We start from the raw sequence: 17,066 nt of genomic DNA on the forward strand, positions 1-17,066 counted from the left end.
TGTGCTATATGGAGGATCTGTGCACAATGTGCGTGGTGCGGAGGGTCGGCATGCTGGGGTTCATGTCTGACGGGCCGGGGGGGGGTAGTGCATGGCATGGGGGTCACAACACAGTGGGTCAGTGCATGAAGGGGCCTGTGCGAGCCAAGGGCTCTGGTGCACAATGGGGGGTCCGTGCACCGCAGCGCTGCTCAGCCCGGAGCAGAGTGCGGGGGGCCCCACGCAACCCCTCCCGCGGGGGCCGAGCCGAGCCGAGCCGTTCCGAGCAGTGCCGAGAGCAGCCGAACCCGCCCCCAGCTGTCAGCGCACCGCCCCTTCGCCACAGCCGAAGGGTGCCGAAGCGGCCCCGCCGCTCCGTTCCCTCTCCTTGCATCCCATTGGCCAGAGAGACCTTTTGTTAGCGGCGGATCCCCGTTTCCATTGGCTGGCGGGGCTGTCCGTCAGCCCTGAGGCCCCGCCCTCCTTTCCGCCTGGCTCCGCGACGCTGGAAACTTTGCGGGCGGCGCAGTCGGTGGCGGCGGCTCCCGCAGCGCCGAGCACCCCCCGGGACCCCCCGCTCCTCCCCGGCAGCAGCGCGGCCCCGCACCCCGGCCCCGCACCCCGACATCGCCCAGCCCCGCAGCGCTGGGGCACCGCGGCCTTTGCGCGCCCCTCCGCGCCATGCGCGCCCGCTGAGCCGCAGCGGTAGGCGGCTGCTCCGCATTGAGCTCCGGTCTCGCCGGTTCTAATCGCTTTTCTTGTCCGGGGTGGTTGTTTGTGTTGTCGGTCGGTGTTTTTCCTGCCGCTCCGCAGGCGCCAGGCGGAGGCCGCGGCCCGCGGTGAGGGCGGGCGCTCCGCGGGGCGGCGATGGGCGCGGCGGCGGCGGCGGGCGGGCGCTCCGCGGGGCGCTGAGCGGGCGCGCAGCGGGCGCGGGGCCGCGCCATGGCCGCCAAGGACAACCCCTGCAGGAAGTTCCAGGCCAACATCTTTAACAAGAGCAAGTGCCAGAACTGCTTCAAGCCCCGCGAGTCGCACCTGCTCAACGACGAGGACCTCAACCAGGTGGGAACTGACCCCAAAACACGCTGGTTTACCCCCAAAATCCGCTCCGGGGCTCCGCCCCCTGCCCGCCCCCAGGGGTCCGGCCTCAGGGCGCTCTGGGGTGTCTGCTGGCCTCCCCCCGTGGATGGTGTAGAGCCCCGTAGGTGCCTGATGGCCCCATGGGTACCTCGGGGTCCACTGGGTAACTTGGGGTTCCAGGGGTGGCCCCATGGGTAACCTATCGGTAGTATAGGGTCCCATGGATGTCCTAGGGTTCTGCAGCTAGCACAAGGTCCCATGGGTGCCTGCTGGCCCCTTTGGTTAGCATGCATTCCTGTGGGATCTCTAGGGGTCCCATGGGGTGCCTGCTGGTCACATAGATATCATAGGGCTCTGTGGGTGCCTGCTGCTCCCATGGCTAGTGTGGGCTGTTGGGGGGTGTGTGTAGCCCTATGAGGTGCCTGCTGACCCCACTTACAGCACAGGGACCCACAGGTGTCCATGAACCCCATGGGGTGTTCAGGAGCCCCGTGTGTGCTCTTTGGTCCCATAGGTTGTCGAGCGATCCCATGGGGTGCCTGGTGACCCCATGGATACCCAAGTGTCTCACGGGGCACCCGGCATCCCCACAGCGCCCTCTGGTCCCTCAGTTCTTCACCCCTTTCCTGAGGCTATTGGGGCACCAGCACCTATGTTTGGGGTGATCCCAGCCGCTTTTGGGGTGCACAGCAGCAGGTGGGGGGTATCCTGTGGGCTATATCCTGAAAAGCTCAGCTGTAAACAAAACATCCTCTCCTGGATGTGCTGGACATGTTCCCTCCATCTTACAGCCCCCCACATTCCCAGGGGGGACAGGGAGGCGATCCCTGCTCCTTCCCAGCATGGGATCTGCCATGTCCAGGCCTTCCTCCTCTTCCTCCCAGGCCTGACGCAGGCCTAGAGGCTTAGGGGGGGTGTTTAGGGTTGTGGGGGTCCATCCATGGTATTGGGGTGTGGGAAGCAGAGCCACCCTTCCTTCTCCCACACCTTTCTGTGCTGGGGCTGACATCCCCAATCCCGATCCTATTATGGCAATGAGATCAGACATATTGCTGCTCTCGCTGGGGGGGCGAGGAAAGGGGGGGGGGGGGGGGATAATGAAATCTGAGGGCTAATATGGAAAAAATGTAACTGGAAAAAATGCCGTGGTGTGTGCGGGAAGGGGCGGGCGGCCGGGAGCGTCGCGGCCGTGCCCAGACAAAGGAGCCATCCCAAAGGGGGCTTGGGAAGAGCCCCCCGTTCCCAGCCGGCTCCTTCCTGCTGCCCTGCTTGGGGTTTTGCTGTCTCTTTAGTGCAACGCTTTGATTTTAACTGGGGGGGGGTCAGAGCGTTGCACGCTGCCTGGTTCTGCCATGGGGACCCAGGGGCTGTGTTTTGGACAGCCCCCTGTTTGCTTTGTTCCTGTCAGGGTGGTGGGTGACCCCCCGGAACTCCGGCTCCAGCGGGAAGAGGGTCGGTCCTGCAGCCGGATCCAGGCCCCGCGCAGGGGCTCGGGTTGGGAAAACCAGTCCTGCTCTCGGCTTCTCCCTTTGCAGCTGGGGTGAAGTAATCCCGCTTCCCAGATAAGATGGTGGCTCTGGTAGCGTGTGATGCAGGCACGCACCCTCCCGCCTTGCCGAGGAGCCCCCGGCCGCGGCATTCCCAGCGCTTCCCTGCCACCCATCCGAATTCATGCTGCAGCGAGGAGCCTGGGTGCGAGGGTGTGCTCCGGCAGGAATAACGGTTCATTTAACAGCTCTGGGTTGTTTTTCCTTTTGAATTTAAGTTACATTTAAGCTTGGTTTGGGCAGGGGGGATCCCACACCGCTGCGTTAGGGCTCCATGCTCAGTACATCCCTGCTCACCCCATGGATAGGGATCGCGTTGGTGATTACCTAGAGTCAGGCTGGAAAAGTCTTTTTGAGTCATCTGACCTTTCCATTTGGCTTGCAGGAAAGGTGAAGGTTCTTCACACTTACGTACTCGTGTCTCTTTTGGCTTTTTATTGCATAAAAATACCTGTGTGTGTGTCAGGAGCTGCTTCTCCAGCTTCTCGGGGTGCTTCAGGGTGCTGGAGCCCCCTGTGTGTTTGTAAAGAGTCACCAGTATTTAGTGCTCGTAGTGGATTCCTGTTGCACTCAGGAACTGAATTAGGAATGGGGCTGGGAAGGGGGGGTGGAAATCCAGCCCCAAACATCAGGATTAATGAGCTGGAGCTCCCTAATAATAATCAGACTTAGCACTTCCAACTTCAAAGGGCTGTGTGGACGCTAAGTCCCTAATCCCAGGAGCGCTGCGTTCACGAGTTGTTTTTGTGTGTGGCTGTGCTGCTGTTTGGGGCTCAGTGTGACGTGGGGCAGCTACGTGTGGTCCTACTACCGGTTGGAGCTCTGGCTGTCCCCCATAGGGCTGCACATAGGAGGTGACATGTCCTTAATCCCCCCCCAACCTGTGGTTGACCTTCTGGGGTGCCTGCTTGGCATGGGAAAAACTGGGTCAGTCACTGTGTCTGCTTCCCCTTTGGGACAATCTGTTGCTGTGGGTCTGCCCTGATGTTCTTATGGTGCTCAGAGCCCTGTGGTCCTGTGTGGTGGCAGGATCTGGCCTATGGTCCCTGGTGGACAGTGCTGTTAATGGCTCTGTCCTGGCTGCTCCACTCAGCCGTTGCCAGCTCACCTTGTGCTGCCCCTTTCCCGGCAAGGGAGAAGTTCCCTGTTCATGGGAATTCCCTCTTTCCTGGCAAGGTGTGGCTGTGCTGGCACCGCACGGTCCCCTTTAACATCCTGCAAACCCTGTGGGGAGGTCAGCTTTCCAGCACCTACCCTGGGAATAGGGATGGTTCCCTGGCACCCCCTTCCACTTCCAGATGAAAGCCAGTGGGACCCTCTTCCCAAGGAAGCCACCCATAGCTCTGCAGGTCCATGGGGGTGTTCCTTTGGGATCCCCACTCTCCCCACCAGCTGGCCTGGACCTGTATACACATGCCTTTGGTTCATAAGGAAGATGAAGCCCCCCACAACAGGGAGCAGGCTGGGAATTAACCTCAAAACTCCGCTTGGCCTGGATTGGAAGAAGAGCAGAGTGTAAAGCAGTTGCTTTTAATTTTCTCCATGCATATGCTCTCTCGGGGCATGGGGACTGGCACAGATAGAGGAATGTGAGGACGTCTTTCCAGCTACCAGTGCCTTTTTTTCTCCCCCCTTCCTTTTGGAGATCATGGCATGGATGCCCAGAGGACCACCCAGTTAGAAAATGGAATTCGCAGACTTTTCCCACTGCCTCTTCCCAGCCTGTGACGCCCCTGCTTAGTGCTGGGGGTGGTTATTTCCAGCTCTCCTCCATTGGACATTATCACTTTCCTACTGTTCTGGATGCTGAATAGCCCTGAGGCTGGGGAGTGTCAGCTCTGGGGCATTGCATCCATGGGGCTGTGATGCCCTGGGCTGGGGTCTTACCCTGGCTCTGGGCATTGTCCAAAGGGCAGCAGGGTGAGGGATCATGTCCCGGGCACACTTTTGCTTCTATCCACTGATCTTAGGGAAGGAAAAGCCCCCTCTTTGCTGGAAGCAGCCCCCGCTCTTGCATTCCCTGCTCCCGGCTGTTGTATCATGCCACAAAAATCTGCCTGTACTTGACTGATTATTAGGACTAAACAGGGGGAGATTCTCTGCAAATGTCAGACCCGCCTCCCTTGGGGACTTGGGGGGCATGGCCAGAGGGGTTGGGGTGGGAAGAGTCATGGGGAATGGGCAGCATTCCACCCTTGGAGTGTGCTCTGAGGGCAGGGATGTCACGTTGGGTGCCAGGCTGGGCTTTGGATGCACTTAACCCTCCCCGTGACCCAAGGGAAGGGACATGGCGGTGCCTTTGGGTGCTGGAGAACCGTCTCCTTCACACACTTATTTGCTGCTGTTCTTTTGCATGGCGCCGCACCTTATCTGCTGTGGCACCCGGGGAAGTGATAAATCCCCTCTCCAGCGCTCCAGAGAGATGTTGTGGCTTCTCCCAGGCGCTGAGGGAGCCCGTCGTGGGAGGTGGTTAGATACGCCTGCTCGCTGCGGGGCACGCCGGGCTGTGGGGCTGCTCGAGGAGCGAGGAGCTGGGATTGCAAAGCCTGTTCCTTCCTACTTCCATCTTGCTGCTGCTGCTGCTTGACAAATTGCCTGTGCACGCTGCAGCCGGCCTCTTCCAGCTCTGGCTCCGACTTCCCAAGCTGCTGGCAGCGCTCGGACCCAAGCACAGCCCTAGGGCCAAGGTGTTTGCGGGAGGTTGTTTGCACAAAGGGTGAATTCAACCTTTCCCCTTCCTGTTCCTCCGGTCAGTCAGTCTCTGCTGCTGCCCACAAACTGCCCACGCAGCTCCTTTCCTTTGGGGTTTGCTGATGGCAGGGTGAGGGTTGTTGGGGTGCCGGGAGGGCTGTGCCGTGCATGGTGCCCATCAGCCGCCCCATGGCAGTCTCACCTTGTGCTCCGCACACCCCAGGTCCAGCCTGTCCAGTCTGGTTTGGTCTCTTCCTGCACATTGGGGTGTGTTGGTGGTGGAAGCCTGACCTGGTGATTTGCAGCTTCAGCAGCAGCCAGCTCATGCCCTCCCCTATGCTGTGTAAATGTGGTTTTGCAGGAGAGCAGGAGGTGGATGGAGAGGGGACTCCAGGGTAATGGGTCTCCATGTGGCATCCTGCTGGGAGCATGCAGTGCCTGTCTCTCAGTTCCTAGAAGCCATGCTGTGAGCAGGAAAGCCTGCTTGGGTATGGCATCCCATTCCCTCCCCAAGCACCACGTAACCTTCCCCATTCCTGCTAGGTGACAGCAGCTCCAATTCACCCATCAGCGATGTTCTCTCTGGCTCCAAGGTGTGCAAAACCGAGAGTGGAGCGGAAATGTCCCAGATTTCCTCTTTTGAGGTTGCAACCACAGCGTTTGCAGTGACTTTCCCCTCGAGCTGTGCCAGAAACAGGTCCCTTCCTCTGGGGAGCCCTCCGTGTTTCAGGAGATGGTGCACAAAGGACTATGACCTTATTGTCCCCCGCTCTGTGCCCATGCTCTCCTGTGGGTCTGGCTGAGAGCAGGGACCCTGTTGTGGTGGAGGGAGCAGTGGGCTGCTTTCAGAGAGGCTCCTTTGGTGACTGTTGGGACTGAAGCCATGAAGGTGGCGGGATGGGAGTGACCGTGTGTTCACCCACAGCCTGGGCCAGGCTGGGGACATGGCTTTCTCTCGGGGTTGCTACTTCCCCAGTGCCCAGGGTTCTCTGCGTTCAGTGTTCAGAGGCTAAAGTTCTGCTGCAACAGTCCATTTTCCCCCCCTTCTTCCCACTCGGTTGCCAAGCCTGAACAAAACAAGCCCTGCCTCCACCCGAGACAGGCTCATTACGTCTGCCGGCAGCCTAAACAGATTATCCCTCCTGCCACACGCTCCCAGCCGGAGCTCTCTCCCGGCCATGGATGTGGACCTTCCTCACAGCACATTGGGATGGGTGAGGGCTGGCTGGGGGGGCATCCCCAGACCCTAACAGGGATGTGGGTGCTTTGCCATGGGGCTGAGTCTGGACCTTAAACTAGATGATTTTGAGGTCCTTTCCAACCCTAACTGTTCTATGTGGATGTCAGTAAAGCTTTGCTGTTCTGCCTTCTGCAGTGAGCTCTTGCAGGGTACTGTATGGCTGGTTGGTGTGCATGAGGGAGGGAAGAGGTGAAGGTACCACCAGCAAACACTGCAGATGTAAAAGCCTGTCCAGTGGTGCTGGTTGGTGTCACAGCCCACATTTGGCCTTGTGGGCTGTCACGCTCCTGTGACCTGTCCTGCCCGCTGAAAGGTGGTGACCATGCCTTCTCTGCACTGGGGATGTGCAGGGGTTCCTGTATCACCCTGCGCTTTGGGAAGTGCTGTGTGGTTCTGCATATCCTTTAAGTCCAGTCCCGCAGCTGCTGGGAATCACGTTCCCCGTGCTGGTGGAGCTGGCTGGGGGGGTTTGTCCATGCCTGGGCAGCATCAGCGCAGCAGCCTGACAGCTTTGTGTAAACCGAGCTGGGGCCACTTCCTTCTCTGCTTCCTTCTCCGCTTCCTCCCACCCTCCGTGCTGCCAGCACCAGCCTGGGGTGCTCAGCTGGTCCTCCCCTTGATGCAGCACAGGCCAAGGAGATGGTGCAGTGGTGGGACAGCGACCTGAGAGGCAGGTGAGGGGCTGCGGAGCAGCCGGATGGTGGCACATCCTGAAGCTAAGCAGGGCCGGGCAGGATCAGAGGCAGGATGGGATACCTGGGCGTTCCCAGAGGTGCGACAGGAAGCGGAGCGGTGACGAAAGGGTGTTTCTGCCTGAGTCAGCCTCTGCTGATCCCATAGGATAGGACACAACCGGGCACCGTGGGGCTCCAACCTCACCTCTCACCCAGTGCTCCCCCTGCAAGGCGCTGTGGCTGTAGCACTGCTTTTGGGTGGCGAGAGGTACAGATCTCTCCCAGAGCAGCGAGGCAGCAGCTTCGGCATCTCCCGGCTGAGGCCATGGTGGGTGGTTGGCTTCGTCACCGCGAGCTGTGCCAGAGGAACCGGCTCTCCTCTTCCTGCCCGCCCTGCGAGTGTCACCCCACCCCAGTGGATGCTCCGCGCCGCCGGCAGCTGCCCTCTGCTCTGCCTTCCATGTCGGTCTGTGGCTCACCCTTTGGCCAGGTACTGTCTGGATAAAGGCAAAGTCGCCTGAGCATCCCATGTGGCTGCGGGAACACCGCCTGGGATGGCCTTTTGGACATCGCCGGAGCTTTTGGGAGGTGGATGGGGCTCTGCGTCATCAAAGGCATCCTGGGGTTGCTCTAATGCTGTCACATAGCGTGAGGTTGGACAGATCCGCTTGGACAAGGGAAGTTTTTGCTCTGAGCTCTTAGTGCTGAGCGTTGCATTTTCCTCCTTTGCTGAGTTTCTCTGGTGTGAAGCAGTGTGAGGCTCGAGCTCCATCCTGGTGCAATAACACCCCCCTGGACCTGCCTCCCACAGCGGCTTCCACAGATTTATTTTAAGCCTCACTTCAGCAGGGCCATTCTGATGCAGGTGTGATGGGTTTATTTCAGACATCCCTTTTATTTAGGCTTGTACCTTTCTGGGCATTTGCTTGGTTTTAGCAGGAGCTTGTTTTGGGTTGGCTTTAAAAAGCACTGCCGTGTGTTCATGTGTTGGCGGGTGGAACCAGGCTGCCCACGCTGCCTGGCTCGAATTCCTACCTTTCAGCTATTTTGGTTTCAATATCTGAAATTGGACTCTTCTGCTGAAATAAGTATAGCCCACTGGTGCTTTTTTATGACACCGGAAAAGAAATGACTGTGCTTGATGTTAAGGGCATGTATTTCAGGTGCTTGGTGCTTTATATACAGTCACTCGAGCCAAAATTGGAGTGGTTGAGGGCAAAATAGTGTTTGCTGAGGGGTGTGAGCCAGGCTGAGTAAGACAGGGCTTCATGCCTGCAATACTGGGTTAAGGCTGTTTGCTGCTGACCCAGTTTGGTGTCCCTGGTGTCTCCTGTTTGGATTTCACTGGTACTTTGTCCCTGGTGTGGCACTTGAGTTTGCCTGCTGCCTGTCACAGTGGGGATGGATGGTGCTGGGGTGCAATGGGATGCTTGGGATGGTCCTGCCCGGGAGGGCTGCAGTGCTGTGGCTTGTGTTGGGAAGAGATTTTGCTTGTGGGTTGAGTATTTGGCTGTACACAGAGGGGAATATAGGGAGATAGGGAAGGTCTGAGCCCTGCAAGCAGCTCGGCAGCTCATAGCTTCACCTCTGAGGGTGCTGCCTTGGGTTGGCAGTACCCAGCACTGGGGAAGTTGTGTCCTGCCTTCATTGTCATCCTCTTCCCTGTTCCCGGGTGATGGAGACTACTCACACTGTCTTCTCAGAGAAGAAGAGCTGGTTGCTCAGGGCTCACTGCGAGTGCCTCACATAGGAGTTTGGGGACCCCCCTTCATTCCTACAGTGACCCATTGAAGGCACTTCCCAGCTTTCTGCTGGGTCACCTTTGGTTAGTTACTTGGAATTCTGCCTTTTCCTTTATAAACCAGAAGGGAAATTAGGGCAAGGCCATTGCAGGTGTCCCTGCCAAGGCCACAAGTGACTGTGGCCACATCCCGACACCATGGGGAGCAGCGGGAGCCTCAGCTCCAAAATCCTCCCCTTGCGTGGGCATTGGATGCGTCACGGGCACCTTTGGGTGGGAGCACAGGGCGGGTGGATGCCGGGGTGTGCCGGGGGAGTGGCGGAGCACGGCTCATCCCACCGGGCACGGATTGGGCACAGAGCCGGTGTCGGGGCGCCATGGGGGCCATGGGCGAGCAGGGCATCAGCACCCAGGTGAGCAATGGGGTGACACTGAACCCAGGGAGGGCTGTGGGGTGTCCTCGTGTGCCAGCAAAGCCCCTGGTGTGGGTGAGGCTGGTGCTGGTTGTGGGAACAGGCGGGTGCAGGGATGCCTCAGGCCAACTTCTCCAAAGTTGATCCCATTCCCAGCACTCCATTGTTTTTAATTCTCTTTAAAGCGAGGGGCAAGGAAGGAAGATCTTCTCAAATCATGTTTTCCCAGCTGCTGGCAGAGCAACACCTAAAGCTGATATATTACATTGTGGAGGGGGGAGAGGAGATTTTGTTATTTCTTTTCACTTTATAAACACTAAAAGAGCTCCTCCGGCTTGTTTCCAGTTTGCTTACTCAGTGCTTCATGCATTTGACAGTTTTTGGTGCATAGGCAGTTTCTTCTATTGTTTGCAGGGATTTTTCCAGAGGGGAAACTTTTTAACATTACAAAACCACAGAAACTGGCAGGAGGAATCTCAGGGAGGTACTGGATTGGGAACAGTTTTAAGCTTTAAGGGAAAAACAGAAAGGAAAAAGAAAAGAATGAAAGCAACAAGATTAACCAAATCATTTGGAGAGGAGCTGGGAATGTGGGTCCTTACTGCTGGGCGTGCACTGATGTTTCATGGTGGGAAGCAGCGTCCCAGGACTCAGAGGCTCCTGAAGCTGGATCTGCCCTGGATTTCCTCACTCCCAGTACCTCTGTGGAGCTGCCTCAGCGATGTGGCAATGCCTTGCCACTCTTGCACCAGGATTTGGCCCCAGCCCTTGCCAGGAATGGGGTTGGCTAATAGCTTGCAGCAGGAGTGGTGCTTATAGGACTTTGAGGGGGAAAACATGCCCGGTGCCCATCCCACCGCTCACCATGGTGTGGGTCTGCTTCGTGCTGGCTTCTATGTGTACTTCTATGCCCAAACCAGTGGCGGAAAGAGCCTGGCTATTTTGTTCCACTGATAACTGGTGCTGGAAGGCATTCCTTTCCGGGTATTCTTTCCCTTTCTCTTCCCAGCCAGGCTGAATGAGCTGTTTTTCCCTCTGCCTGGCTCTGACCTTCCTGCGTGCTGGGAGCTGCTGATGGGGAGGAGCGGGCTGGCAGGGTTGTGGGATGTGCAGCGCACGGGAAGCGGCGGCGAGCTGGAGAACTGCCAGCAACGGGTAGTTTTTCCTCTCTTAATTAACAGAAGGAAAACATGGAGCTCTCCTTTGGAGTGTGTTTTTGCTGTGGAGTAGGGGCGTGCTGCTGATGGCGAGGAGAAGAGTTGTCAGTGAGGCAGAGCTCGGCAGCTTGGCAGTACCAGGGAGGTTGCTGCTCTTGGTATGATGCAGAAGCAGCTGAGATTGGAGGTTGTGATTGGGGTTTTACCTCATCCCAAGTGCTCATCTCAGTCCTGTCTGCAAATGGGGTATATAACACCACGGATTACCGTAAAGCATCGGTGGCAGGGGTCAGTTTGTGTGGAGGAACCTGAACTCATGTAGCTGCCTTCACACCAGGGTGTGGTACGGTTTCCCGATCGATCTGCTGTGGTGCTGGTCCACGGTGAGCTGGTTTCTGCTGTGCCTGACGTGTTTCTCTGCTGTTCGTTTGCAGGCCAAACCCATTTATGGTGGCTGGCTGCTGCTGGCCCCGGAAGGAACGGACTTTGACAACCCTGTCCATCGCTCCCGGGTAAGCAAAGCTCAGACACCTTCTCCCTGTGCTGCGGGTGAGGATGGCAGGAGGAGCAGTGAGGGCCTGCCCCTGCCCCAGGAGTGCTGCACGCACCTCATGAACCCATCCTCTTGTGCAAACCAGGAAGCTGGGAAAGGTTTCCTGCAGCAGGGTTCAAATGCCTGCTCTGGGGTGCAAGGTCTCCCATGCTGGGCAGCAGGATGGGGCACTGCAGTGCTGGTCAGGCTCAGTCCATGCAGTTTTACTGCTTGCTGCTGTTGCTTTTTGATGCCTTGATGCTGCTCTGCTTGGCCCGACATGTGCCATAATGATAGGAAGGCTCTCAGGCCAGCAGAGTGTGGGGTGTGAGGCTCTGAGCTGTGCTGGGACCATCAGCAAGGCACCCAGTTTCTCTTTACAACTGCTTTATTTACTACAGCTCACCATGGGCATGCCCAAAGACCTGGAGAGAGGCTGCATCTCATCTCCTAATGAGGATACCCCTGTGTCAGGTCCTGCAGCAAGGAAAGGGCTGAGAGGTGATTCCCATTTGCTATAACCCTGTGGAGCTCTGAAGCTGAGTGCATTGGCAGCAGAGACCCACAGACAGAATGGAACACACTCAGCTCCTGCCCAAAGGGGTTTACTTGTACCTTGCAGAAGCATCATCATGATGTATGGTCAGAGCATCCCCCACTTTCCTGCTCTGGGGGGGGAGTGAGACCCAGAAGTATGTGCCCAGGCTAAAGTCCTTTCATTGCTGGCTTGTGATGAGGGCTCCCAGCCTGTCCCCAAGCTGCTCTTCCAGGGAACTTGCGATGGCAAATGCCTCTGAACCCTCTGTCACGCAGCCAAAATGCTCTCAGAGCTGAACTCGGGGTTCTGATTCAGCCTGGGATCTGTGGGTCATGGGTTGCAGTCACAGCTAGTAGCAGGTTTGCTGGCCCAACATTAAGGAGACATGGAACTCTGGTCCCCCCTAGAGCAGAGTCTGCCTGCTGTGCTGGGGCTTGTGGAGGTCTGCAGGGTCCTGGCTAGTTCTGCTTGTCCCTGAGCACCTTGGACTTTGCCTGAAGGGCTGAGAAAAGCAAGATAAGAATTGCTGCACTGGGGCTATGAATCTGGGACCTTTTTTCTTTCAGCCTGTTCAACCAGTTTGTGCTCTTGGCTGAAAACAACATGGCACATAAGGAAAAAAAAAGGCAGTTTTCCAGCCAGATCAGCTCTCCAATCTGTTTTGCTGCAGAAGCAGCAGTGCCAGGGGAGGCAGGGCCTGGATAAAGCCACCCCTGGAGGTGCAGCCACTCTCCAGATTGAGCTCATGCCCTGCTGGGGGACATGTAATGTGGCAGCCTGTCACCCTGCAGCACTGGGTGATGGAATAGATGTCACAGGGTGAAGCTGAGGGCTGGGAGCACTTAGTTGAGGATCCTTTTGGGGTCCTGCAGGTCTCTTGGAGGGCAATGACAGGGCTTGTGGGCATCCTTTGGGAGAGGAGGAGGAGGAAATGCCTGGTTCCAGCCTAGAAGCTGGTGGGTTATGTCTCCTGGGTGGTTAAACCAGGCCAGTTTGGGGTCTGTGTTCTGGTGCTTAGTGAGACCAGAGCATGACCCCTGTTGTCACGAGTCCCCTGCCACGAAGGGGTTTTGGTGCCTTTTCTCTGCCCCAGCTTTCTGATGTGCAGCTCTGGTGCCCCTGGCAAGGCCCAGGGCTTGGTGGGCACTGCTGTGACCTTTGTTCTCTTCTCTTGCAGAAATGGCAGCGTCGGTTCTTCATCCTCTACGAGCACGGGCTGCTGCGCTACGCCCTGGACGAGATGGTGAGTGCTGCCATCGAGGAGTGTGGCCATGTTCAGGCTGTGGGGATCAACCAGGGCCTCTTCTGCTGCCCGTGGAGGAGCCTGGGGTGATGCTCATGGCACAGGGCATGGGGAGGTCTCTGCCAAGCCAGCAAAGAGTTGTGCTTGCTGGGCTTGACTTAACGCCAGGCTGGGTTTGGATGGAGCTTGTGGATGGTCTGTGGAGGGTGGTGGGTTTTGGAGCCATGTGGCATCCACTTGGCATGGGATTGGGATCCGGTTGCTGACAAATCCCACTCTGGTAGGGAGCACTAGGGGCATCCTCAAGGTTGTCCTGCCTCCTTTCTGCCCTAATCCTTGGTGCCAGCTGGTGTTTGGGGATGGTGAATCACCTTGGCAGTGCCATGCCGAGTGATGCCCTTGGAAAGGGCATCTGGAACACCTTGCTGCTGCCCTCTGTAAAACAGAGCAGGGAGCTGAAAGGAAGGGAACCCCACTTGCTGCAAGCTGCAAAGCAGGACCCGTGATCCCAGTGGGGTCACCCCTGCTGTGACCACCCAGAGCTGCTGTTTTATCCTCCTGACTATAACAAACCCACAGGAGGATGCCCATGTTTGCGTGTGCCAGCACACACCACGTGCTGGGATGTGCCTGGGCGGGAGGCTTGGGAAGCCAGGCGTGCTGGGATGTGGGGCAGGGACGTGTGGGGACCTGTGTCTGTGGTGGGGAGGTGCCTTGGTCCTCCTCTGATGCCTCTGCGAGGGCACCGTGCGATGGGGCACAGCAGCATAGCGAGCGTTGCTCGAGTTTCATGCCTTGGTGCTTTGTATTTATTCCTTGGGGTTGATCCAAGTGTCCTAAATAATTTAAATGGCTCGGGAAGGAGCAGCGGAGGCTTTTAATACATTTTTAGTGTCTCAGCAACCTGGTGTTTCATGTCCGATAAGGAGAGCTGTGTGTGACTGGTTGGAGCGGGGAGGTGCCCAAATTCGAGGTAGAGGTGCAAAGGTGTTGGGAAACACAGTTTGTAATATTGGTGCTTTGCATCCTGAGCAGGTTGATGTGCTCCAGGGCAGGAGCAGATGGGTAGTGATCCAGCCTTGTGGCACCACAGGGGATCATTGCTGGAGAGCACACAAAGGAGAAGGGAAGCATCCTGCAGTTTTCCAGGCACCTCTTGGGCTTTTTCCTCTTGAAAAGGGAAAAAGTGGAAAAACCCAAACAAAAAGGGAGTGTGTATGTGTGCAGTGTGGGTCAGTGTCCTGGGCAGTGAGATGTACCACTCTGCTCATACCTCTCCATGCTGGACCCCTCCTTGGCTGATGCTGGGTCCCTGCATCCCTCCAGCCTTGTGATTTAGCTCTGACCCAGCAGAGCGCTGCTGGGATGAGGCACTGGGACTCCCTGTGGCCCTTTGTGGTCCCACTGGAGAAGGGCAGGAGAGCTTGGTCTGGCCTTCCTATAGCCATAGATGGAGGAGATGGTCGCAGCTCCTTCCTCCTCCTCCTTCTCCTTGGGGTCTGACACATGGTGTAAAAATACCCTCCTGACCTTTCTGCAGAGCACATCTCCATGTGGGATCCATGCTGCTGTGTGCACCAGCTCTGTTAAAGGTGTTGCCTGGCCGTAGTTGGGCACAGCCTGCCCCAGCCCCTTCCATCCCATGGCACTGGAGCATCCCTGCCACGCTGGCTATGTTGGGGCAGGAGGAAAAGCTTCCAAGCAGGAGGAAACAGAGAGTCTTGTTGCTGCTCAGCCCATGCAGGAGCAGGGCTGGGGTTGGGGCTGAGGAATGCCAGAGACAGGGACCATCTTCTGCATGTGGGAACTTGTCCTGGGGCATGTCCTCTGCTTGACCTTGGGGGAAGTTGTTTTCTGCCAAACCACCAGGCCCTGATCCCTGTGCATCGGGTGCCAGCATGGCTTGGCTGGCAGGACCAGGGTCCCTTCCAGCAGCCTGTGATGCCCTCACTCTGTCCCCTGTGGCAGGGCCGGGCTCACTCCCTATGTGCCAAGAGTCAAGCACATTGGCTTCTACAAGGCAGGGCCAGAGCATGGCTCAGAGGGTGCCACAGCTCCAGTGGGTTTGGGCCCCATTGTCACCATCCCACAGCATCAGGCTGTGGTGGCTGAGTGTTCAGGGTCACTGGAGGGGACTGATGGCACCCGGGTCAGGCTGTCAGCAAGCACATCCCTATGGGATGGGGGATGAGGGTCCTGTGGGGGATTCTGCACAGGGACAGCCTCCTCAGCGTGATGGGAGCCAGGCAGCAGTTGGCTGGAGACCTCCCAGGCAGTTGCAGGGATGGGATTGCTGGGCCTTGAACCTTTTAGACATGAGTTTTGTGAGTTTGGCAATTTCTGCTCTTATTAAAAGTGGGAGGGGTGGGCTCAGGAGGGGAGCCCCAGTCCCTTCCAACCCAGACTTAGTCAGTTTGATGTTGGAGTGTTTTGGGCATGGAAATCCCTTAGCAGAAGATGGCACAAGTGGGCACCAGCCACTCTGCTGGCACCCAGCTTCCTCTCAAGGTGTCCCCAAGCTGATCCTGAGTCTGTTCTCCTGCTCGGCCACCTTCTTCGTGTAGGTCCATTCTTCCATCCATCTGTCCTTTCTCTACCATATTTCCAGTCTGAAAGCTCAGACCAGTTCTGCACGATGGTTGCAATGGGAAGGACGTGCACAGGCTGTGGACTTCCATCCCCTTGGACCCAGAGTGAGCTGCCAGATCTGTCCCCCAAGGTCTCCCTCTTTCACTCTGGGTGCTATTACTCCCTGGGAATGCCAAGCGGAGCACATCCCATCCCCTTCCCATCTGCAGGGAGCATGCCAGGGGCCCTTCCCAGCTCCGCTGAGCCCTGGCTAAGCCGAGCCTGCTCAGACGTGCAGAAATTCCTCCCTCCCAACCACGGCTGGATGCGGATTGTGTGATCGCTTGGGGTTGCCTTCCCATGCTGAGCTGCTGCCACTGCCCCTCCGTGCTGGCTTGTTCCTGCCCTTTGAGAAACCTCATGCAGGGCTGGATGATGCACAGGGGGTTCCACTCTTGCATTGAGTTGAGAGAAGGCAGGAAAGAGGGTGACAGAGTCAGGGACAGGCTTGGGGATGAGCTGATGTATTGAGTGTCTGAGGACGTTTGCCTCTGTGTGCTCTCCAGTCCTGTGGCACTTCCTTGGTTTTCCCAGGAGGTGCGTTCCCTTATTCCCGGTTACATGAAGTGCGAGGCTAAAGCCTGCCAAAACACATAAGCCAAGCCAAATGCATCCAGAGGCTTGTTTTGGAGGTGGAAGAGACATCTAAAGACCTTTGGTGCTTCATATTTGGTACTAAACCTCTCTAGAGTCTCCAGCCTGTGGGGAAACAGCCCTGCCTGGGCTGGGAGGGATCGTGCTGCTGCTTCAGGAGATGAAGGGAAACCCCTGCCAGGATGGTGAGCAAAACCTCGGTGCTGGGGTGGTTTGGGAGGTTTTTGGTTGAGGTATGGGAGCTGCCACAAATACAGTGCTGGGATGAGGGGATGGAGCAAGTGCAGAGCGTTTGCTCCCTTTGTTTTGATTGCTGGTCTATACTTAGCGGCCGAGGTCTCTATAAATAGAGCCCTGCTGCGTGGGAACGCAGTGGAGAGGCAGAGGTTGTGCAGGAGGGGTTTGCAGGGATGGAGAATGCTGTCCCATCCCTCCCTGGACCTGCGGGTGGGTGATGCCCTCCCAAATCCAGCCCTGGAGCAGGTCAGAGAAGAAGGTTTGGATCTCAAGCCCAGCTTCTTAATGACTTCATGTCTGTAGGTTCATCTCTGTGCCTCTGTTCACTCCTCTGCCACATCCCTTGGACTAGGATTTATACAAGGGTGGCATTTGTGCCCTGCAAGAGGTGCATCCTTCCTGGAAGTGTTCTCCCATCACACCAGGCCTGCCTGGGACTCTATTTCTCTTTTCCTTTGTGGATATGTTGGTTTGAAAGCAGGACAAAATTCAGGCTCACTTGGGAGCATCTCAAACTTATTGCTGTTGTGGATAACTAACACCATGGTGAGAGCATCTTCTGGATGGGCTTTCCCAGCTCCCCAGCAGGAGGTCAGGAGGAGCATCCCTGTACACTGTGTGTCCTTATCCCAACAAACTGGCACCTTGCTCCATGTCTGGCACCTTCCATTGTGGCAGGGTGAAGTGTGAGGATGGGCTATGAGCCCTGCTTCTGCCATACCCCTTATTTGCTGGAGTCAAATGCTGTTCTAAAATAGGGGGGGTATTAAGT

At 57.2% G+C, this 17,066-nt stretch overlaps 1 protein-coding gene across 6 annotated transcripts in view; it reads left to right on the forward strand.

Moving 5' to 3' along the window:
- Nucleotides 1–442: 442 nt before the first annotated feature.
- Nucleotides 443–17,066, forward strand: part of MPRIP (myosin phosphatase Rho interacting protein) — an 80,648-nt gene continuing 64,024 nt past the window's right edge. For 5 of the 6 annotated variants that reach the window (XM_030482327.1, XM_030482329.1, XM_030482326.1 and 2 more), the window contains exons 1-3: nucleotides 457–1,041; nucleotides 10,957–11,034; nucleotides 12,770–12,835. In XM_030482327.1, the coding sequence (XP_030338187.1) occupies nucleotides 922–1,041; nucleotides 10,957–11,034; nucleotides 12,770–12,835 (264 nt within the window). In that variant the 5' untranslated portion in view covers nucleotides 457–921. Of the gene's footprint in view, nucleotides 1,042–10,956; nucleotides 11,035–12,769; nucleotides 12,836–17,066 lie in introns of all 6 variants that reach the window. The other variant, XM_030482330.1, reaches the window with a different exon arrangement.

Source organism: Strigops habroptila, chromosome 4, assembly GCF_004027225.2.
Source record: "Strigops habroptila isolate Jane chromosome 4, bStrHab1.2.pri, whole genome shotgun sequence".
Taxonomy (NCBI): domain Eukaryota; kingdom Metazoa; phylum Chordata; class Aves; order Psittaciformes; family Psittacidae; genus Strigops; species Strigops habroptila.